General features: G+C 41.2%; 1 protein-coding gene across 2 annotated transcripts in view; it reads left to right on the top strand.

Annotated features, from left to right (window-relative positions):
- meis1b (Meis homeobox 1 b) overlaps window positions 1-24,930 on the top strand; it is a 78,124-nt gene that overhangs the window by 39,211 nt on the left and 13,983 nt on the right. For both annotated transcript variants that reach the window (XM_085182319.1, XM_085182318.1), the window contains exon 9: window positions 14,217-14,293. In XM_085182319.1, the coding sequence (XP_085038445.1) occupies window positions 14,217-14,293 (77 nt within the window). The remainder of the gene's footprint in view (window positions 1-14,216; window positions 14,294-24,930) is intronic.

Below are 24,930 nucleotides of genomic sequence, written 5' to 3'. Positions count from 1 at the left end.
TCCACACAAATGGTATTTTCTTGTTTAATTTAACAAGAAATGAGTAGTAAATGAAAGCTCAAGCCTCAAATCCCCAACGCGCCCTGTGCTCTGCTCTCCACTCCCTTATGAAAAGGCAATTTGTGAAATTATGTGATAGAGTAATTAGATGGAATTCACCCCCGCCTCCCCACTATACACACTACCCATATTCCCATTTAGACTGCTGCTGTGCTAAACTGAAGTAGGTGTGTGTGTATGTGTAAAAAGAAAGGGCAGAGGGGTTTGGTATTTTTAGTGTTCATATTGGTATATTCACAGAGTGGGACACACACTCTCACACACATTATCGCTAACACCCTCTCATTCTGGCTCTCCTCCCCTCCTATTTGTACACAGATGCAGTGTAACGAGGGGCAGCCATGATCGCAGCTCATAAAAAAAGCAAACCCGCAAACCCTCAATGAGCTGCTTTTCTCCCCCTCCTCCTTTCTCCTCTTAAAATGTGTAAAATGCAGAGAGAGAGCGCGTATAAAAAATCCAACTTGAAGGCATAATCCGCCGTTAATACAATTAGAGTCCAATTTAACCACTTGCGTACGCAGATGTAGCTTAGCTTGGGGAGCGCTGCCCCCCCCTCCTTGGAAATGCTTTTTTACCCTCAACACAGCAGCGTGCAGTGGGGGTTTGAGCAGAAACAGGTGTGAAAAGCGATATAATTCATTTCTGTGCTGGCAGAGGAGGCCAGGAGCCTTGCTGTCGTGGGCCCTGGGTGGTGGAGTAATCTAGACTGGGTGTGCAGGATGGGAGGCGAGTGAGAGGAGTGGATGGATACATGGATGGCTAGCTACACTACTCATTAGAAGCAAGATAATTTCCTCCTCGTCTCAATCGCAACTCCTCGTTCGGGTTGCGATTGAATCAAACAACAGGGCGGAGTTGTGCATAACCAACATTTAGAATTAATATTTCAATTCACAGCGCTCTGTAAACGAAACACTTTGCAGTTCCTGAACTTCTCACCTAAGAGAACACAAACCAGATACTCAAAGCCTCATCTAAACAACAGAAGGCAAGGGAGGGAAAAGCGTTTGAGGTCAGAGTTCGCCCTTGCCTCAAATGCCATTATTCTTCGTCTGTTTATTGCTGGAGCCTGAATATGTCAGCACCCTGGTCACCCGCTGCAGCCCTGACCCACCGCAGCAGCCCATTGCTGGGATGGTATTTTCTTTCTTCTAGTTCAGTCATACTTCATACTTTTTATACCGTTATAGTGATAAGAAAATGCAGAATAGAAAGAAATGCAGTATGACGAAGGTACACCTTTGAATTAAATTCAGGAAACCGACACTGACATGGACTTTTTCATATTTATGGTTATGGGGGTCTCATGATTATCGTTACACTTGTTTGTCTTAGTTATATCTTGCACAACTTAAGCTTCTCATGAAAAATAATTTCAATTAACCATTGAAGCCACCAAGACGCCTTGTTAATGGTTTTGAAAAGACATCAAGAAGCAAGCTAAAAAGGAAGACATCAGCTGACTTTTTATGTGTTTTCATTCATTTATTCATAAACTACAACAAAGGCATGATGTCCATCTTGATACTATAAAGTAATATAGTGGCCTATGTGGCCTGGTGTCTCCGATTAGGTCTTAATTCAATCTTAGCAGCAGTCAGAATCTTAGGCGCCACTGCATTGGGATTTCAAAGAGGTCCTAAGAGACGACAGACAGATGGACAGATCTGCCAAAGGCCTGGCGTGACACTGTGATGAGACAGGGTAGCAGAGGAAAACAAGAGAACAAGTTAGGCTTATTCTCAGCGCTTTTATTCAGTTTCAGATACTCTATCTCTGGGAATGGAATTGGCTTTGGGCTGTGTGTTTGTGTGTGCATTTGTCTGCGAGGACCTATGTTTGCGTAAATGTGGGTGTGTGATTGCGCTGGTGTGTGTTTGTACGAGGGCATTTGGAAGCAATGACTTGTCCGTACCAATCCAAGAGTGGTTGGTGTCAAAGAGGGAGGCAGCTGAGTCAACCTGCCTACCCCCACTACACATTCACACACACATGCACACACATACTGTGCCCCAACCCCCACATTACCCCACACCTTGTAATGAAAACATCATCAATTATCCCTCTTGACAGGCCCCAGGGACCAAAGGCAGACAGCTCTCTTTTGGGGCTTCTCTTTGTGGACTGACCCTTACAGACAAATAGATTTGCTGCACACAACACTTACACTTTGCGACCATTTCAGGAAGGACACGTCAGAATTTCAGATTTTTATTTATTTGTTTGTTTATCTGTTTTATTAAAAGGTGATAGGCTAATGATATGACCCATCTTTGCCAAGTAGATAGTGGGTTTTGGGAGCTGGAAATAGCGAGACCAGTCCATCTGGTGGAGGTGCAGGGGGGCAGGAGGTGTGAGTGTGTGTATATGTATGTGTGTTATGTGGGAGGCTAGGGAGGGTGTTGTGTGGGAGCGAGGTGGGGGTAGTGGTATGGCTAGGGCAAAGGAAAGGCATCAGTCCTGACATGGACTCCTGAAAGGCCATCTGTGTCATGATTGATGGATGGATGAGCAGATGAACAGATGGATACAGTATCTATCAAAAAGACTGACACATGGTTCATCTTGGCAGCTTGAAACATATATATACTAAAATATCATCCATTTTCACATGGATTTTACCATCACTAATAGCAATAATCATATGCTGGGATGCATTCTTGGAAGGTTCAGAAAATCAGATCTCCACATAGGTTCAATCTTGGCAGCATGTCTTTCATTCTTTACATTTGAGTGGGTCATGTTTTCTCACATATAATGTCGTAAACCTGTTACAAATCAAAATACAGTTTGCATTTATATCACAGAAGCGTGACCCTTTTACTGAGAAGTGATATAGGAATATAGGGAAGAATCCAGTTAGACAATCCTTCTTTTTAAAAATTGTTATCTAAGGATATCCTCATTATTCCCATACTCTAAGCAGGCTGAAGAATTTTTTTGGAAATACGTATATGATCTAGGACCTGCCTTGGGTCAAAGTCCATTTACATTTCTGACAATACTTTAGGTGTACCTTTCCTCCCATTTTCTCCCAACTGCTTCTTGTATCGTTTTACCCCTCTATTTAAAAGCCCTCAAGGGCAGTTAACTTTTAATTCATGTCACCTTTGATCTTTTCTAAAATGTCTGCCATAGATCTAGACCAAAACCACGCTTATGTGTGTGTGCGTGTGTTGATCTGGCTTCAGTCAAGGGGCGGGTCAGTGTGTTTCCTTGAGAACGTGAGAACTTTACAGACCCTCAAGGTCGGTCAGTAGCAGTGAAGGAGATCACGAGCCTCAGAGCCCCAGTGTGGCTGCAGGACTAAATGCACACACATGCACGCAAACGCGCACAGAATCATCTGCTTAAACTGTTCCAGCTTCTTTTTTTAGTTTAGCATTAGATTCGATTTTTTTGGAGAGGAAATTCAAAAATGTTTACAAGTTGCAATTAAAGCTTTTTATCCTATATATAGAAACTCATTCTCACCGAACAACATATCAGTGGGTGTTTTTCAGTGTATTAAAATGCAATATTTATGTCAATGACATTAAATATCAAGTTTAATTGAATATTTAATTTGAGCCTTTATACATCATTACTGTTATTACTATCTACCATCTGTTCTTTTCTTTTGGTTAAACCTTCTGCTTTTTTTTCTCTCCTCCCTCCAACTCTCATATAATTTCATAGTTGGGAAACTATGAAACAGTTCAGTGTGTGGTTTCATTGTTGCATGTCACGATGATTGATGGCTTCATACTGAACCTGTGCTTCACGCTAGTTCTTTTTTTCATTATCACCTGCATGTGAAGAGTGTTTGTGTGTGTGCTGGGTGGATACAGGCCCAGTAACTCAGATATGTGAAACCATTCTTGGTTTGGTACCCACTAATCAGTTTACAGTGATCTGTAAATCCAGAGAAGAGGTTCGCTCTCAGCTCGAAGTCGCACACAGACACACTCAAGTTGCACACTCTTTTACATAGGACCACATCCATGACGTCAGTAGCTGGGTAGGGTGTGGAGTTCCCCACCATCACTGTGGTATTTATTGGAGAGTGAGTGGCAAGTTGACATATGGAAGAGTCAGGGAAAAATATTGTCATAAATCTGTGGTTAACTTGATGAAATGCTTCTATCCGTTGCTTTGCAAGAGATTAGCAAAGCTATCCTGTCATGTGCTCTCTAAGCAAATGCATAACCTCCGAGTGGCTTTTTTGTTTAAAACTCCTCAAATGAGACTTTTGGCAGAAAAATGTTCACCGCCCTTCAAGTAACTGAGTTTAGCATAGGCTCTGTGTAGCATGATTTTGTCTAGCCAGTGATATATTAACTCTGCTAAGTGTGAAATCACATTAGCGCTAGCTGTTAGCCATTATCCATTAGGCTGTGTTTGGTGATCCAGAGGATTGTGGGATATTTTCTGGCTGGAGTCAGCAGCTCAATACCTTTTACTTACAGCAACTGCTGCAGCTTGCCCTAGATACATTTGGTGTGGATGTGCGTGTGTGTGTGTGCGCGCGCACGCCTGTGTGTGATTGCATATGCAGTTGTGCAATTATTTGTATCTGTCAGCCTCATGTCTCTTTTGTAAATGCCGAGTGAGTGTGTGCATGCCTTTGTGTCTCATTCCATGCGTGTGCTCGATAGACGTTGTGGCTTTGCCATTGTGGTAATCAGTTTGCGCGTTGGCTGAACTAATTTATCAATTCAGTTCCTCCCACTTGTATTCTCTCCCATGCGTGAACCCTCTCGCTTTCCCCCACACTCTGTGTCCCTTTCTGACAAAACACTTCTTTCTGAAAAACCATAAGGGTTTCCTATCTTTTATGCATGCCTTCTGCCTCCCTGACTTCTCCCTCCTTCTCCTCCTTTCTTCACTCCCTTTTTACTTCCTTTTTTTCTATAATGTACAGCTGTGTTTCCTTACATTTTAATGGTCTTGAACCCCGATGTCATGGAAATATCGGCGCTCTTGTGCTGTTTCAAAGGGGAAATGGCACAAGAGCACAGGGGAGAGAACCATGATTTATAGATGAGATCTGGTGATATCCTAATCACTTGTCTCATAATCCTGTGATAAAGGTTTTTTTTCTTATTTTTACATTGGGGAGAAAAATAACCCCTGGCAGGATTATGATCCATTAGCGGCAGGTGGCATGGATAGTATGGCTATAGGTTGGTAGTGTACTATTGACCAGCTGATCCAGGGTGCCTCAGTCAGGTGTGTGTTGTACGCTCATCTGTGACGCACACACCCACACAAACAAGCATGCATGTGTACGTTTATGTGTATTTTCTGTGGTGCGTGTATATTTGTGTGTCCATTGGAGTGAGGGAAATCATAGCTAGTGAACCAGGTGGTGAATGCAGACAGGCAATAACTCATGGTAGAGGAGTCGAGCAGAGCTGAGGGCTGGCAGAGAAGATGTGTTGGGAAAACCTATACCAATGCACATACCCTGTCATTTTTCTCACTTTTCCACTAACTTGTCTTTCTTTTACGTCGTCTCCAAACATATTTGTAACACAGAGTAAGATCCTCGTGTATTTCTGTACTCTTGTCTTTAAAGTCATCCTTTTATTTATACGCAGCATATTTCACACTATATTTACCGGCTTTCTTCTCTAATTGCTCCTTTCACTCTTTTCGAGGCTGTCTATATTGTTAGCAGGACGTGGACAGGACTGAGGATGCTGCTCACTTGTTTGTTACGACAGATTAAGTCATTGATTTGCAAAAGCGGTGCACTGATGGAGAAGGCCCTCTGCTGCTGAAGATGTGGAGGTAGAGAGAGATGAATGAAGCAGAAGGAGGAAATTGGGGAGGGGGGGAGGAGGCATTTCACAAAGGAGAAAGAGAAGACAGAAAAGATGGGAGCTAATTGTAAAGGGAGAAGTTAAATGAAGGTGGGAGAAAAGAAACTAGAAACAGAGGCAGCCCCAGATAGTTAAGGAAAAAGCTAAATATAGAACAGAGGGATGGAGGGGGCGGTGACGGGTGAAAAGGATAGGAAACTAGAGGGACTCGGAGAGGAAGGAGAGAGGGGGTGTAGGTGCACTCTGAATGACAGAGATGTCAGAGGGAGAAAGAGGAGGTGAATGTGAAAGCTTCATCTTATAATAACAGTGGCTGTAACCTTCCTCTATCTACTACCTGCTTTAAAGAGCATAAGGGAGCAATTGTGAAATACCTTTACCTAGTTTCAGTATTCCCCCCAATCCAGGTTCTTTTAACCCCCCTAGGGGCCAGTGGTGAGTTTCTAATTAAAACGTTGGGGGCAAAAGGGTAATTATGATAATAACATAATAATATCGCCGGGGTTATTAGAATGTGCCGTGGTCCCCAAATTGCTTCCTCTGAGAGATCAGATTTCAGTTGCATTACGTAAAGTCAAATTTCCTTGAAAGTCAGGTAAAATGAAATGTATTCCCCCATGGTCGAAGTGCAATCTGAGAATCTGATTCCCTCTTGTATGTCATGGACATGAGTCTAAAAAAAGCTTTACAGTTTCTCACCACAATGACATGTCTCTGTTCTCCTCTTACCTTCATCCTTAGTCTATACTGAGGGTTTATGTGTTTAGAAAGTCTACGTTTTAGTGCAGTAGTTTTTGTTTTCTTTCTTTGAACTCACCAGTAATAGCTCATAGTTTCTTACAGCCCTGTGTAACAACTTCCATGTATTGTAGTTGCGTATAACAAGAGAACATTTGTTTGCAAGCTTAGAGATCAGTGCTAGAATGGTAGCTCCAAGCACTGTAGCTTGGAGCTAGCATGCTTGTGCTCCAAGGGGCATCCCACTGGTTTCTCAGCTTTCTATGGTACCTTACTAGGATGATGCTTTTTTGGATCCCTGTTACTCCCTATTTACACACCCCCTCATTCCCAGGCAGCCCTGAGGCAGCCCACCTCCAGCTGTGGCTGCCGTTCTCTGCACTGCTTGGTGCAAGTGCCGATTGCTTTGGAGTGCCTCCCCTCGCTCAAATAGGCGGTAATTACGGGCTTAAAGAGGTTTAGTGGTCCAGCAAACTACATAATCACCCCTTGAATTAGCCTCAGCTCATCAGCCTCAGTCCAACGAGCAGTGCTTACCACTAGCATTAGCTAGCATGCTGCACTCCCTTCTCTTTATTGCACAGAGGGAAGCACAGCAGCAGGTGTTGTGCAACATCCGGCCCCCTTAATAAATTTAGCCTTCCCTGTGCTGGAATAGGGAGGACTAATGAAGCACGCCTTCATAGTGAAAACAACCAGAAAGTGTACACACACACACACACACACACACACACACGATTCTTTCCATCAGCACCAACAGACCTCACCCTTTATATTACACGTATATATGGCACGTTCTAAAGACTTGTCATGTACCTACATGCTATAAGCGTAAGTGTACACATATATTAGAGACACACCCTACTGTACACAGCACACAGTTGTTGTTGTTTTTAACACCCAGTTATATTGCAACACAGTGGCTGCTGTCCTGTCTTGTGCCCTGAGAGTTTAACTAAAGTGATGAATGATATTAATCATCAATTATCATTCTGTGGAAGCTGGTAATGCTGTACATTGTCTAATCCACTTTGTACCGGAGCTTTAATGACATACTTTTCACCCTTTGCGTCACCAGCTAACTAGATTTATCTCATTCCCATAGGCAAGAACGCTGTGAGATTTCCCTAAATCAACAAAAGCTGTTTTTTGAGAGGGCAATGCTCATTAATGAATAAAAAACCCAAGAACATCTGCTTTTCTACATTTTTTTTCATCTCGAAAAGAGATGGAGAGATTTGATGACAAAAACAGTTTGAAAGGGGGTTTCTTTGCAATTTATGGTGCATATATCGAGCCCCCCCCCCAAAAAAAAAACCAGAAAAAAAAAGGTTTATGAATTATTCATACAAGCTTTGAGCTAGTTTACTGAAGACCAGTACGATAAAAAAGGCTGTTCCTGCTTTTTTTGGGTAGCGCTAAGAAGGGGACATTTAATTTTGCACAGACTTTTCAGACAGAAGAGACTCTGCATCTCTCATCTCGTAGTTGGTTCATTTTGAGTTTCTCAAAAGATCTGTTTTTGCACTGTTTAGTTATTTTGCGTCGGAGCAGCCTGAATCAGAGGAAATTAGGTTAGGGGTGCTTTGTTTTTCTTCTGTTGTTGTTTTGTTCACTCTCACTCCCTTTTCTTTTTTTCTTTAATCCCCCCTTTCTCCCAGAGCCAGCTTTGTTGCTGGGTCCCTGCTCCCTAATGAAGTCAAAGGGATGTCAGTCGATGCCACCTACACAGAAAGGAATTTGAAATGGCGTAGCTCTCACAGCACAGCATGAACACACACACACACACACACGCAGTGTAGATGAAACTTTGACTCTATGAGCAAAAAAAAAAATTATAAAATAAAATAAAACTGGGAAATTGGAAGCTTGCTGTATGAGATAGAACAGGCTTACAGTTTGGAACGCTTGTTTTAAAGTCTGCTCGTGCTCAGGGTTCAGGGTATTTGTTGTTAGCATAACAATGTGCTCGGCTCTCCAAATATTTAAGGTAATCTCATGCTCGTCTGTCAGGAACAAGGCCACACTTCCAGTAAACCCTATGTTTTAGAGTGTGCATGTGTGCATGCATGTTTGTGGAAGACAGTTTGGTTTGATACAGTGATGCCCTTCTAGCCAAAAAGGCCTCCGGATTAGCCGTCAGGCATTCCTGATAGGCAGCTCGGTTTCCACAGAGATTTGACCTGGGAACAGTGAGGGGAAGAGATCTGGCCAAGTCAAGGCTGTTTACTTTTTACCTTAAGTGGTACATGCAAGTCGGTTACCGTCCATTATTTTGTTGGTGTTTAACCTGCTTGGTTTCAGGTCAGGAGAGTTATGCTGCTTTCACAAGGCTGCTTACAAATATTTCCAAGGGTATCTTGTTGGTTACAGTGGTACACTAGGGTGAAGTGTTGCATATTACCAATTTGTTTACTGTTATCATTGCATTTTCTAACATCTTTGTGCCTTGTGGCCTTCTGCAACCATCTGGTGTTAAAATAAGCTAACTGAAAATACCACTGACCCATGTCTGTTATCCACAGATTGTGCAGTGTCATGGCCTCTTTTTTTGAGGGACGTCACATGGCTGTGATAACATATGATTTTCCTCTCTCCTCTTCCTCCCTCCATCCTGTTTCATGGTTGCAGTTTTATAAAGCTAATGTGGCGTGTCAAGCCTTTTTAATGGGAAGCGCAGAGGCTTGGGAAGTGTAGCTTTAAATAGAAATATATGCAATGATAACACCCTAATGCAAATGGCTAAAGAAGAAACACAGATAAGTGTGGCTACAGTGAAACTGGTGTAATCAGAAATGTTTAGTAAAGATGCTGATTTTAAGCTATATATAGAAAATGGAAACAATTGTAGACACTAATACTCACAACCAAAATGGAATAGCTGACGTTTGGCAGCTAAAATCAAATTTCCATCAAAAGTAAAACAAGGAAAGAAAATGTTTTTATACAGAAGAGGAAAAGGCAGCGAGACAGAGATAATAACAAAGAATTGTTTTTGTTGAGGAGGAGAGACAAAGAGAGAAGAACAACAGCACGATAAAGACATTTTTAAAATGTTCCGCCTTTCATGGTCATGTAGTGCTTCCCCAACAAAAGAGTGAATCAGACTACTTTTTCCTTTTGCCCATTTATTACTACCAACACATTCAGGTGAGACTTGCACGGCACAAAACAAGAATTGGGGAGCTGTGACCTTTTAGGAATTCTGTTGTTTTTTTTGTGTCAAAGTTTATCAGAATTTTTACTCCAGCAGATGAGATCAAGAAACACTTTGTGCTGTAAAGGTCAAAAGTTCAGTCATCATGAAGGGAACTAGGGAATGACACCAAGCAAATGCTTGTTCCCATATGCTAAGCTACCATAACTTAATGTTTCTCATAACTAAATAAACATGCGGGACATGAAATCAGACTTTTACCAGGGTAGCTAGTGTGAAGCTTAGGTTGGGTAACTTTAAAAATGTTAGTCTTTAACAGAACAACTTTTCATCCCTTTCATAATATCTTAAGTAATTTATTATGGCTACTTTAAGTCACTTTTAGATCTGTGGAGTTTTTCTATTCGAGTCCTCACGAAATTAAAATTTTACGTCAGTGGTATGTGTTCAGAGCCTTATTACCAGCTCAACCTGATGATACTTTATTTCAAGTGTTTTTTTTTTAATTATTTAATATATTTTTAAAAATCTGGAAAAAGTAATATAATTCCTATTTTGCTGTATGTTTAATTGTTAACTGTAGCAGTTCACTTTTCTACCGTCATGCCTAGAATAGTTTTCTCTTGGGTTATGGTTGGGATGGGGGAGTAAAAAGGGGGCCTACAGAATATTCATGCTCTTATCTCTTTTTTAAACCCTGGGGCTCCAGATATCCATTTCCATGTCTCCTCTCCTGCCTCCCCCTTCCCTCTTCCTCTTTCTTTCTTCTATCTATCCCGCTCTTGTTCTTGTCTGAGGAGGTCAGAGAGGAAGACGGTCAGACAGGGAGGGGATGTTACTGATGCTCTGTTACTCACCCACACACACAGATCTGCACGCAAAGATACATACACACACCATATTCAGACCATGCACAGCTAAACTTACTTGTAAACCATGCAAGCTCAGTGGCTCAAATAAGAACAAGGAAACGTATTCAATTCTGTGCACATATTAACTTGCAGGGCAAAGCAAAGTAAAATCTTTGACTCTATCGGACAAACAAAATGTGCAACGGAAATGTACACCCATACTCTTACATACTCAGATTGATAAGACACGAAGAAGAGAAGGAAGCAAAATCGCGCACCCCTCCTGGCACCCACATGCTCAGAGCCCAGTGGAGAGCAGGGTGGAAATTCTCATGAAAGGAGCTGTATATTTGGAGAAGACATATCATTAAGATAGGCGGAGGAAAGAGGGAAGGGAGGGAAGGGAGGGAAGGATGCGCAGAAACTTTCCATCTGCTCTTTTAAAGAACATGTTATTGCTTTTCTCACTAAAGGCCTCTCTCCCTCTCTCTCTCTTTCTCTCTCTCAACCCGCTGAACCTCAGCCAAAGGCCGTTAAGACACCAGAATCGCTCACAGACAATATTAAAACTGGCCGACTTGTTGCTCAGCAAGAAACTAAATCACAGTGTTTTGACAGATAGGAGCTAATTTGGAGGTTTAGGGAAAAAAGGAGGAGAAAAACAGTTTTAATGTTCTGGCTTCATGGCTATCTCTTCCTCTAAACTCTTAAATTAAGTGAGCACTTTTTTGTATGTGAAAACTTGTAAAGGAGTTTGCTTATGTAAAGTAGGAGTCTCAATGCTCAAGTACTGACTGATTGAGTGATTGTCCTGGAAGTTGTGTTATCAGCACAATATGCGTTTAACTGTAAACAATAAAAATACTCATAATTTTTTTTTAAAAAATGGACACTGAATAAATGAATAAATGACGTTATTTCTGACTGATTTCTTTCAACCATTTCTTTATATATTTAATTTAATTATTGTATAACAATTAAAAGAACCTCAACCTTATGCTTATGTTTATTCTTAAGTAAATGTACTTATTACATTCTACCACTAGCAGGATTTGTGTCAAATGAAATGCTGTAAGAACATTTTTCTTCCAGTACTGTAGGCTGAGACCGAGATAGTCACACACACTGTCTGTTTGTGTATTTTATTTATGCATCTGTCTGTGTAAGTGCGTATCTGTGCTCATAAGCTAGAAGGAAGGGAAACATTGAAACAGGGTGTATTTGTGCTGTATTGTGGCCTCTGGCATGGCTGCATCCCCCTGATATCACGAGGCAGACACTCCACAGATCTGTGACAAGCAGAATAGACACATTGATCTTTTCATGTTCAATCATCTTTTTTGTTGCAAAGAGAGACATGTTTTTCACATGATTAGCTGAGATTGAAATGTCAGAAGTGTATGTGTAGATATGATATATAAAGCAATGCATCAGGGCATCGGATGACACAAGCCGTAAGAATAATGTTTTCTCACTTTCACCCACAGAGGAAGGCAAGTGCTGCCTCAGATTTTCTGCAGTTATTTTCCTTTGGTTTTTATCTGATTGGGCAAAAATATGGAGGCAACTTGCACGCACACTGAAACAGCACTGTGTGTATATGTGTGTGCATATGTATGGGCAGTTCACATGCATATATGCGCACTAACACACACACGTACAGGCGAACAAAAATGGTTGTAAAAAAAGAACTGGACACAAATTTGGCCAGAGGCGACATGCAATTATAACTTTGTGCATGAAATTAGCCTCCTTGTGTTCCCATTCCCTGCAACCAATCACATGGACAAGGGAAGACTGGGAAAAAATCAGTCTCCCCTCGCTGTGCTGGGTGGTTCCAGCATTAAACACAATCCTGTTCATTATGCACTGAAAAAGCTTTAATGAAAAAATGAAAAAGCTGGCGCCGCACTAATTTTGCACATCTGATTGACTAACAAGGAGACATACCCTTGATAGATGTACTGCAAATATCATACAGCAGCCATATGTGTGGTGCCTGTTTTTGAACACAATAACTTGGGATTCTAGCGAAGCACATGTTAGCGCTGCGAGTAACTCTAAGCTCGACTTGGCCTATTTTTTAAGAGAGCAAATTAACCTAAAAATATCTGAATTTGTTCTTTAAAGTCAGTAGCATAAGATTTTCTAAGTTTTTAGACAGTCATTGTTAAATACTACTACTTAATCATTGAAAAGCAGTGTGCTAAAATAGCGCTGACTGGATCATTAAGCCAGATTATCCTCATGCTGTTTAGTTTTTGATGTATCCCTTCTGTAAATGTATACACAGCCTTTTGGATTATAGATAGCTCTCCAGTTTGTGCTAGCCTTTCAACAATCTATTCTCTCCATCGCTCCCTTTCCCCTCCCTCCTCTTCTCTTCTTTTACGGCCTGCCTATGCCGTACTGCACAGTCCATGTCTTGTCTGAGTCATGAACAGCACATTGTACTCCATGAACAAGCCTCCGTGCAACTGTGATACCCCCTACTCCAATATAAATCAACACACTCCCCAAGTTCGCATTTATCCCATTTATTCATTCTATATATTTAAACAGGTGGCTCAAATTTAACTGTTCTCAGCTGGCTTCTTGATAGGAGGGGTCACAGTCACTGGTTTATATTTAAACATTGACTTTAGAAGTCACTTCGGGCTTTTCGTGTCCATGATGCATTCGTTAGTCTTCAAATGAATAAAAAAATCATTCAGATTCCAATTTGGATCCTCGAATAAGGAGGAAGGATCTTTTATCTTTTACCTGTTAATATTATTGTTGCACAAATGAGTGAAAAAGGGATGTCTTCTAAAATCAAGGTGATGCGGTTTGATTAAAACATATTAAGAGTGACGAAAAATGAAAGTTATTGGGTGTATGCGTATAACTTTTTCGCCCTCCACCCGATAAAAGACTCGACACAGCATTGAATGATATGTTTTGGTGGCATTCTTTAATTTTGGGGATAGGGATCATATTGTGCAGTTAAGCTGTAGAAATAATTGCAACAAAAAGACAAACTTAACAGAGTCATGTTGTTGTACACACTGTAATAAGGATAAAAGCAACCAGCAGCAATAAAGACGCGAGTTTTACATCCTCTTGTCTCTATTCTATCGGCTTAATGTTACATATTCCCCACTCTCTGATTACATATGCAGCGGGGTGAAAGGGGGGCCATTGACGCGAATATATTTGTGTAAGAGGCTGCCTAATTACTAGAGCTGGTTCTCCACTTCACTTAACTTTCTAATTGGCTTGCCTTTTTGGCTGCCATTAATTACAAGATTTCATATTCCATTAATGATCGGAGGGGGTGGCACATTAATGTGCACACACTCAGATGTACTTACAGTATACGTAGACATACACACAGGCACATACTGACACCTATGCACCAATGAGCATGAGCACACATCTCATTTTCTAGGTCTCATTACAGCGCATGGTTTTGTATGTGCGACTGTGTATGTGTAACCTGTGCCCTGCAACATCTCTTTCCCTGCTAAAAGACACATCAAAGCCTTTTTAAAAAAAACAAGAAGCTTCATTAAACAATTTGTGGTCAGCCTTTTCTCAAAGTGTCTCTGTCTCCTGCAGCATCCCTACCCATCGGAAGAACAGAAGAAACAGCTGGCGCAGGACACAGGACTCACGATCCTACAAGTGAACAACTGGTAAGTCATTTCAGAGTTTACATGCAGTCGATTTCAGGAGTTTGACCCCCCAGGCTATCCCAGTTCTTGATGATTAGAATTAATGCCTCCACTCCACCTCTATTTTCATCACGCACACGCACACACCATTTACTGAATCATCCTCACCTAGATCAATCCATCTAAAGAGATATGGCCTGGAGTGATTTTCCAAACCAACAGCCTAACTCGGCCCAAACATGAGAATCCATGTTAATTAAGAATCAAACTACTATCTGAAAACATCCAATAAAATCATCCAAGATGCACAACTTATAAAAGAATGATTACTGCTCTGAGACTAATTATAGGGTTTTACTTTGGTTGTCTTATTTTGGGGTTTGCGGCTTTTTGTAGGCTTACCTTTAACTGCGATTAGCATTTGTTTTAAACACTTGGAGAACATCATTTAACATTCATCTGCTCTTTGTAAATGTTTAAAACATACATTTATTCAGTTTATACACTCTGTTATCCTGAATTTTCCTCTCTTTTTTTCTTTTGCAAATTATCCTGAAGTCTGTAGTACTGCAAATTATTTGAAAAGTAAAATATGAAAAGGAAACACTGTATATTCTGATTTGGATAAAAAAAAAAAAAAATCCTCTAAGAAGCTTAGTTACCTTTGTCTTAACAACTCAGTTCAGTCCAATACAAATGTATCTGTGTAGCTCCAAATCCCAACAATGGTCACCTTAAGGTGCTTTATATACTAAGGTATGGATCCTACAATATTAGACAGAAAATACGAGAGATCAGACAAACTCTCTTTTAACATGAAGGTGAGGAGTAAAAGAAAAGGGGGAAAAGAGCCCAAAGAGACGAGGATAAAGCACAAACTATGGAAGAGAGTAGATAAAGGTTAATGATCCAATAGTGGCATATAAATGCATCAAGAGTGAAAATAAGGGAGTGGAGAAGATGGGAAGTCCCCCAGCAGCTCAAACCCGCATCAGCATACTAAGGCATGGGCAGGGTCACCTGCTCCAGCCCTGTGATTAAAAAATTTTAAGGCCTGTCTTCTGAATTTAAACTGGGAGCTGATTCTATGAGAGAACAGCGTGATAGCCAAAGGAACTGCATCCAATTACTTTTGCAAACTCTGGGAACCAAAAGCCTGCAGTCAGAGTACAAAGAGAACGAAAGTCAGTCAGAGAACAAAATGACCATATATTATTGTTATTATTTAGTACTTATTTTTTAACAAGGCATTTGAAGATGTCCTTGTTAGCAATGAGCCTAGCATATTAGCGGACAGGCTGATTGCTAACTAGCCTCTGCAAATTACTGCTCTGTAAGTGCCAACTGGCCTGTTAATTGGGCACGGACTGAGCCATAAAATAAGGTTGCTAAGTATCCATTTTAACCTTAGGTAATACTGTAAAAGGTAAAAGGAGGCCCTGTGTCCTTTTGCGGCTAGTCTTATCAGAGAGATGGCTATCAGCACATGCTTAGTGTTATTAGCCATGTCTAATTAAAGGGGCTCAAGTCTGGGTAACCAAGGCGAGGCCCTTGCAGAGGGTGTTTGATCTAAGCAGCCCTTAAAATAATCCTTGAAAGTATCAGTGAGTTTGCTTGGTAGGAGCATGAAAGTGGAGACTGCAGAAAAAGCAAAGAGGAGGAGTGAAAGTTGAAGAGGCAGACAGTGAAAAATAGATGAAGAGAAGGAGAAAGGGAGAAGGGAAGAAAAGGAGATGAGACATGATAACTCCCCATTACCAGTGGCCTAATGATGTTAACATTATTCCCAGCCATTGTTTAATCTGAGACCTCAGAGACAGACAGACGTTAGATTAGGGTATGATGTATCAGTCTTTGGAGAATTCATTTTATACCAGGCCAAAAACAATACACACACATACTGGTGAAAAAAGGTCTCCGGACCAGGGGGAATCCTAGAGGTTATCAGATCACGTGACCCCTCTGAAATCCATGGGGATCAATCCTTACAGCTGAGATAAAGCCAAACTCTGTGTGCACACACGCCTGTGTCTGTGTGTGAGTCACAGACAGTCACATGAACAGTAGCTTGGTCACTTAATACTGACTGTGTGTTCTCAATCTGTTTGTTATATTTATTGGTAGGGGAATAGCAACACACCCCGAAGGTGTGTACGCATGTATATTTGTGCAATACCAACACACACTGTGTAAATCGTAGGAGGTTAATCTTGGTTTGTAGAAGATGTGTGTGTCTGTGTGTGTGTTTAAAAGAGAGGGACCGGGGGTGGTTAATCTAAGGGGTATTAGCTGTTAAACCCTCCATGCTGGGATCCCGCTGCCCCCTCACATTTTGTTGTATACGTGCGTGTGTATGTGTGTACACGCTTGTCCACAGGCATATTTCCATGCATGGTTCGGTTGTTTGAGCAAGCGAGCAGTACAGCGTGGCATGGAAGGGCGATCAAGGAAAACAATAAAGTGAAAACATGGAGTGACAAAGAGATAAAGACAAAGAAACTGACCAAAAAAAAAGAGAGAAGAGAAAAGGAGGATAAGCAGAAATGGAAGAGGGGGGAAAAAGATGATAGAAACAAACGAAAGAAAGACAATGACCGAGTAATAGAGAGCGAGGGGTTACGTTAGGGGAACTGCCATTTCACAGTCATGTTGTTGTGCTGGTTGGGAAGCCCCGTCATTGGGTGTCTCCATAGCAACCCCCAGTGATGTTACCTCCTGACCTACTGATTTAGTGAAGTCAATTTTCCTAGATGTGATTCTGTTTGTCAGTGCTTTGGAGAACCGTACTCACAGACATATATACAAATGAGTACAAAAACGCGCTTCACATCTCGTGTGTTCGCTTGCAAAATGGGTGCAAAAGAAGACTTCCGAAAGCATAAAACGCCTAGTGGGAGTGTGTTTCACAGTCACATGCAGGCCATGGGCAATGAATTCATGTTAAACAGCTCAGGATGAACCGGGGTCATCCATGATCCGTGCTTATTGTCCCAACAGGGGACGACTTAACAACTGACAAAGAAAACCTCTTGTCAGAACATTAAGAACACACACCCTTCCTTTCTTCCCCTGCATCAACATAGACACATACAATCTCTTTATTGTACTGTAAAATATGTGTTACCTCACATATATTGCATAATCGCACACTGCAATACAACCATATACTCTCCCTCTGTCTCCCGCACCATAGATGTGTTAACACACATGTTGGTGTGCATTATTGATGAGCGAGCACGCGGTAGGGCTCAGCAGATTAAATAAAAATGCTAAAGGCCGGCAAGGGGCGCAGATCACTCATGAATTATTGGCAGAAATACGCTGCACCAGGGAATCTCAATTTGAATGGCAAAAGTGTGCGCGTGTGTGTGGCAATACATGTTCACATTTACAAAGCAGAATCATATACAGAGAATTTAAGAATATTCTAAAGCAAACGGAAGTTTCTCGCGCCCCCTGGCATAAACGAGTAAGAGAATGATGTACATTAAAACATAAGTACAAAGTCTCCCATAGACTTTATAGAGCAGTATAGTATGTAGGGATGGGTATTGATAAGATTTTCACGATTCCGATTCCATTTTCGATTCTGTTTAACGATTCGATTCTTTATCGATTCTCTTATCGATTCTTTTTAAAAAAGGAGAACACTAAGGTCTAATAGCTTAGAACTTTGTCTTATATCTTCTCTTTGAACAAGATAGAAATTTAGGAGTAACATGGCCTTACAAACCCAACAGTGAGATCTTAAGAGATCCACAGCCTACGGCTCTTCAATGGGGTGTCACAGGGTCCCCAGGAAAAAAAATTGTAAATGTAAAATAATAAAATAAATATTCTTCTGTAGCAATAACAAAGTATAACATCAATTATTCTGTAGCAATTACACAAGAATATCCAGTAATGTCCCTGCCTACAATTAAACACATTCACTTACCGAAAATCATCTGCTGTGGCAAATGGGTGCAAGCCTTTTACCACAAACTTAGTCACTGCTCGGTGACATTCGTCTATCCTGGCCTGAAAGGAGACGCTACGGTAGACTGCAGCGAGAACTGCCAGCATCTGAGCCAGACTCTGTCTGTCTCTCTCATCATGGTCACCTAAACGCACAGTAATGGCAGGTTTTGTAATAAGGCAGATCGCGCTAACATAATATGCACTGTTAGTTGATTATTTACTTGCCGCATTAACGGGAGAGGACGTGCAAACGTTACCGCTGCTGCTGGGTTGAGATTCACGAGTCCGGAGCGGAATTAAAAACACGACATTCATTTAAGGTCATCGTGTGTTTTGTGAGCAAATGCTTTTGTATATTCGTAGTGTTTCCTCCCTTAAATGAAATATCTACTTTGCAAGTATTGCAAGTTGCCCTGTTGTCATCCATTCTTGTAAAGCAAAACCAAACTTTTGAGCGTTTGAGCCGCTTATGCGCCGTGTTTCCTGCCAGGTAAATGACGCTCCGCAACGTGGTGACGTCATTCGGGGCGACTGGAATCGATAAGGGAATCGTTTGCAAAAATGGCAAACAATTCCAAGGAATTGAAACACTGGGAACCGGTTCTCAACAAGAACCGGTTTTCGATACCCATCCCTAATAGTATGTCACAAAGAGCACTCACCCATGTGAATGTTTATGACGTTAAAAGTTCCCTAACAAACCTGTACTGTAAATTCTAAAGAATAAATCAACCGCAAAGAAAGTATTTTTTTTAATAGTTTTTAGTAGTTTATAGTATGCATTATGTTGTGTTGTTTAAAAACACAAAAACAAAGTAAATTTAATCTGTTTTTTGTTCCAGTATTATTTTAGTCTTCTAATAATTTTGGGCTACAAAAAGTTTTTGCTTTTTTATCTCATCTTATTTCACTGAGCTGTAAAACTTGCACACAAACTGCTGCCACCTCACATGCCTGGTGTTGCACGACAAAAGCAAACAGCGTGACAGAAAAGAGATAAAATCTGTGTGCAAAATCAAACAAATCTTTCAGGCTTTTATTTGCATTGCAATTATGATACTGAAAAAGAAATTCAAAAGGATCTCCAAAAGGACAAAGTTCTTTTGTTTCTTCGAGTGCATGTACTTTAGGAACACAAGCGCATATGTTCTACTAAGTGAGAGCTGGATTACACTGTCCAAACTGTTTGGTTATGTTTTTCAGAGGCATGTCAACAAAACAAAAGCAATCCTGGGATGGAGCCATAGGGGGAAAGAATTCTCATGTCTCAAGGAGACGAATTCGTAACTGACCTCTCCTCAGCATGCGATATAAAGATAGCTGGATCAGTTGATTGGTAAAGAAAGAAGTCGAGGAATAATTCGATTTAGATCTGCCGATAGACCCGTGTTTATATCTGTCGGCAACCATAGTATGGACATGTTCTTTCACAATACAACCTTTTACCTGCTCGAACAATTACATCATTCTGGACTGAGCCAGGAGCTAAAAGCTCCATGCGTAACATATAAAATATCTTTTTTTCTCTCTCTCTCGCTCTCTCTACTCTGTTTCTCTGGATACAGTCAGTATCTCTGTGCTAAGTTCTCCTAACGCTCCAGTGATGTAAAAATCGATGGCGAGGTCATCAGGTTTCCCTTGTTGGCTGCCCCTCCCCTTCCTGCCTGCAATTTAATAATACCCCTTTAAAGGCAGTGTTTAAGCCCCGCCGAGCAATTGTTTTGTCAATAAGACCTCCTTTTACGAACGTCTTAAAAGCATGCACAGAGTGAGAGTGAGGGAGAGAGAATGAGAAAGAGAGGTAGTATTTAAAAGGGCAGAGTGGACGGACGTTCGGGCTACTTAGGAAAGGGGGGCATGGCACATACATATGCTGCTTATCGGGTTTCTGAAAGCACAGGCAGGGGGAACATGGAGGAAGAGGTGAAAGAAGGGAAGGGGAGCAAGTAAGGGAGGAAAGATAAGTGGAGCAAGGTGAGAGGAAAAACACGCAAAGAAGAATGACAAGAAGCACTTGCTGTTTATTATTTTTACCTAATAAACTGGTTAATTCAACTTGGGTTGAAGATCTAATTTTGTTTTTGTTTTGTTTTCGAGTTACAGTAATGTTGCTCTGGAACTGAGATGTTGTTAGACCACTAAAAACGTTATTGGAAGAACAAGAATGTCAGGTTAGGTGGTGTGAAGCCCTCTGAAGCATATGAAGGCAAATCTAGGTTGAAATCTTACCTCCTCTATTTGCCATGCATATTTCCTGCTCAATAAGGCATTCATATTGTGTGTCCAGTCTGTTTTGTCACTACTTAAAGTAGTTAAAAATGTCATTAATGCAAAAAAAAAAAAAAAGATCCACCTATTGGAAGAATAATAAACTGTGTTAAACAGTTGAAATAATGAGAGCAGATGACAACAAGTTTCAGTGTTCTGCAAGCTGACAGGCTAAAGAGAGAGATGCTGGAACTTGTTCACAGAAAGTCTTCTGAGGTGTGTGTTTGTGTGTTTTGGAATTAGCAGGCCAAGTTTCAGTCTATGCCCCGAAGCTTGTTTCGTACACTGCAGCTGTGTCAAGTTGCTTCAGCCTGAAACTCCTTGACATTACAGGAACCCCCCCCCCCCCCCCCCCCCGCCCCCACCAAAAGACACACACGCACTTGCACACTTTTCACTAGATGTGACCTCAGCCTAAGATTTCAACACTGAGGAAAAATGTGAAAATAATTTCAAGAACAATATTTTCTTCCCTTGGTTTGAAGTCTGTTGCTAACAATAGTTCCATACAGGAAACTTTAGCCTGTGCAGACACAACCCCGTCTTTACTGTATTATGTCAACAAAAGTGTGTGTAGACACGCGTGCGCGTGTGTGTGTGTCTGCACACTCAAATAGGTGTCCATGTGCAATGACTGACTACAAAAAACACCATTTCTCCTCACCCCTACTGCCCTCTTTCTTCCCCTCACTTTCTCTATTTCTCTTACATCACAGCACGCTGCCCTAGGCCAAACCTGCATTTCCCTTCATTCGCCCCTCTCCCTTTCTTTTTTTTACTCCCTTCCTTTTTTTTATCCCCACTCCTCTCTCTTGCTTTTTAAACCTCCTTTTGTTGTAGAGGAGGGGGTAGTCCAAAACATGAAAGGCGGCGCAATGTGAATGCCCAGGATCTGTGTTGAAGCACACATGGTCGCTGTCGTACTCGCCACCATTAGTCAGTTGTTGTTGTTCTCACGCTAATGTTTTCTCATGTTGATCAAACACTACTGTGAAGTGAACCAGCAGGACGGCGATCAAGTGCTGCGTGCCAAAGTTAAATATCGAGGAAAATAGGACAGCTTCTCCCACAATTAACAGGCAGAGGACTGACAGTGATTTTATGCAATTAAAATATGTGACGGTTCCATGTAGGGGATTTGTTGACAAAGCATAAAATGAGAATGTTTCTGCCGGCACTGACACACGTGGCAGTTGCCAGCCGGTGTTGGTGAGATGAACTGGATCGGACACCCGTGTTTGATGATTGTTACAGTAGTGGTAAAATGTTCTAGCAACTGGATTTTTTTTTAATTAAATCCTGAAATTGTATATGCATTTACTAAAGTAGGTAAGCTGACATTAAAAAGGTACATTTAAATGTCAGTATGTAAATTTTAAAAATGCATTAGAAGCTGTCATGTCAGAATATTGCTCCTTTTCTTTACTTTCACTCCTTCTTTTGTATTTGCTGACTGTAGATGTCTGCTGCTTCTGCTAGTTTCTGGGCACTCAGAGGGATCCCCATAGCGATAGCCGCTGTGAGCCAGCGGGTGGAAGTGACACGCGCAGAGACAGGATATGACACGGGCAGTATGGGGGGATTTAGGTCAACCACTGTGTGTTTGCAACAGTCCCCACTGCAAGCCCTGTCAGCAATACTGTCTCTGTGTGACACGGTGGTCATCTCTCTCTGACTGAGATTTTTGTGTGTTTGTGTGTGTGCATGTTAAGTTGGTGCGTTTGTGTACACGGGGAAGAAAAACACACACTGTATTTGGTTTTTTTTAAAGCAAATACATATGCAACCTTGCCCATGAAACCTTCATAAACACAGAAAAGTGGAGTGCTGCAAACAGAGCGTTGCACATTCACAAAGAGCAACACGCAGAGACTCACACACACACATAAACACATTTCGATCTAAGCCCAAAGGCTAAAGGACACATGCTCTGTCCGCTGGTGTTTGCGGAGTGGGCAGTGTGCAGGACAGCCATGTTGTTTCTGGGTAAAGCCAGGCTTCAAGCCATACCCTCTCTTTGGCATTGATGGATGACTGGCTCACTGAGTCCAAGACTGTCTGAATGTGTGTGAAGGGAAGCAGGAACAGAGATAAAGAGAGGGACTGGGGTCACATGTGACAGCTGCAGACTCCCTTTTAATTTCTTTTCTCTGTCTTTGTCTTGGTTTTTTTTGTCTTCTGGTATTGTGAACACTTTTTTCTTAATCCTGTTTCTCCCACCCTCTGTTTAGATTTTGCTTTTTGGCAAGTCCTATATAGAAGTCGACAGGAATTGCAAAGCCAGCAAAGTCAGAGCCAGTGAGTTCATGTATGTTTTTCAAGTGGCCAACATTTCCTCCATATACGTCTGAGAGGCACCTGGTTGTCATGGACACACACACACATAACACACTAAACACACACAGCGCTCCTCTCCAGTTTGTGTGTGAATGGTTACCCGTCCTGTTGCTCCACTCTGTAAAACCAGCTTTAGTGCTAGATTCATGGCTCTCTTAATGGACACTGGGCTCTTGGGGAGGAGAGCAACAGGGAGCGTGTGTGTATGTGTGCGTGTATCCTTACATGCTTGTATTTTATGTGTGTGCCGTAATGGGGATTAAGTGACCCCGTGGTTGTTCTCAGTCTAAAGCTCCTTTTAAATTTCACACTGTTTTCTTAAGTTTTCCTCCATATGCGGCGCTGGATCCTGCTAATCCACCTCGTGTTATTAGGGGCTGTATTTGCAGACCTGCATTTACTTAATGTGTGTGTTTTTCTGTGGGTGTGTCTGTAAATAGCTGTGCATGCATTTGGAGACTGCCTCCTGATGAATACTTATATGTTAAGCTAAATCGAAATACAGGCCTCATAATTAATAACAAGAAAGCTACAGACAAACAATCTGATCACATTACTGCTGCGTGACCTTACTTCAACCCTACTTGTCAGCTGTTTTCTATATTGTTTTTATATCTCCATGTTGGTCACAGCTAACCCCAAGGTTATGTGTAAGTTAACACATCTTCTCTACAGACCCAGTGCATAGGGCCTTTAGAGACAGTGTAATATAATCATTACACTGTCTCTAAAGAAGAAAACATTGGCCCCACAAGCAAAGCAGGTCTCGAAACTAAAAAAACACCTTTTGCTTTCCAAATGTAAGGAACATTAGAAAGCTAATATTAGCTATTTGTTTGCAAACTGCTGTAGTTAGGTGGTTGCAATGTTTTAGCTTTTCAGAGTTCTCTGAATGATGCACAATCCACTACAATACCAGATGCATGCTGTTTTAGCTTAACTTAAAGAAATGGAGTAGCCTAATAGTGACCTATGGATATTTGAATAATCAGTGACAAAATGCTTGCTGCACATGTAGCATACTGAGTGACAGCAATCCCAGAGTTTCGCCCCTCTGCTTGGCCCACATTGTCTTAGCAGCATTATTCAGTTTGGACACCTGTGCATTTTTGTTTGTGGGTCTCTCATCTTGTTGGTAGTTCATGCCACCACACGGAGGTGCTTTGACTGTATTTTCTGAAGGGTCTGCATTAACATTTCTGCTCGCCAGCAGTGATGTGCCACTGTTGTTTTCCTCTTCAGTTTGGACATTTAAATGAAATACACATGTCGTCATCTGGCTGCAGGTTGCCATAGGTATATTTTGCTGGTTGATCTGTCTGAGCAGCATTAGGAAAAATGGTGCAAATAAGACAACGGTGCTTTGAAGTGGCAAGTGGGCACATGCAGGGCAAGTATTGCTATGCATTAACTGTTTGTACTCATGTGAGTGTTTGTACTTGCTGAAAGCTGCACAGACAATTAAGACGAATCCAGTCATTTTGCACAATGTAAGGCTTACACATAGATAGTTGCAGTAGCCTTTTTTCCTTTTGGCACAGTCTAGATCTTAGCTCAAAACCTTACTTCTCAAGATAAACTGCACCAGTCCCGGTTCCCTGCAAGTGGTCTCAGATGCAGCTGAGATGACTGCAAGACTGATGGGATAAGAGAGAAAACAACATGATGATCCTAAATGCATCACTGCTTTGTGAATATGTCAGTATTCCTACAAGGAAACATTATTTTAAGGCATCACAAGTACAAAAATAATACAATTGTAATTATTAAATAGTTGGGTTTTTTTTTTTACCTTTTTTCTGCAAAATTTTAATAAGACAATTTTTCTCAATGAACTTTAATATTTACCCAAACTTAACCTGTGCCACTAATCTGAGGATTAATGAAATTCACCCTTCATTAAGTACCATCTGTGCTTATTTAGGGACATTAGTCCATATAAAAGTCACGTAAACACAACAAATAAAGCTGAGTCATATTTGAATTAGTCTTGTTTAAAACTGTTCCCATGCTGTAACTGTTTGTGTTGCAACTAGGCATTTTGCAAGCAGCTCCGATAGTTTATTTAAACTAATCTGAAGCATCTAATCCAA

The sequence above is a fragment of the Neolamprologus multifasciatus genome, chromosome 13 (genome assembly GCF_963576455.1).
Source record: "Neolamprologus multifasciatus chromosome 13, fNeoMul1.2, whole genome shotgun sequence".
Taxonomy (NCBI): Eukaryota; Metazoa; Chordata; class Actinopteri; order Cichliformes; family Cichlidae; genus Neolamprologus; species Neolamprologus multifasciatus.
Note: the sequence above shows the minus strand (reverse complement) of the source record. Positions and strands in the feature narration are given on the sequence as shown.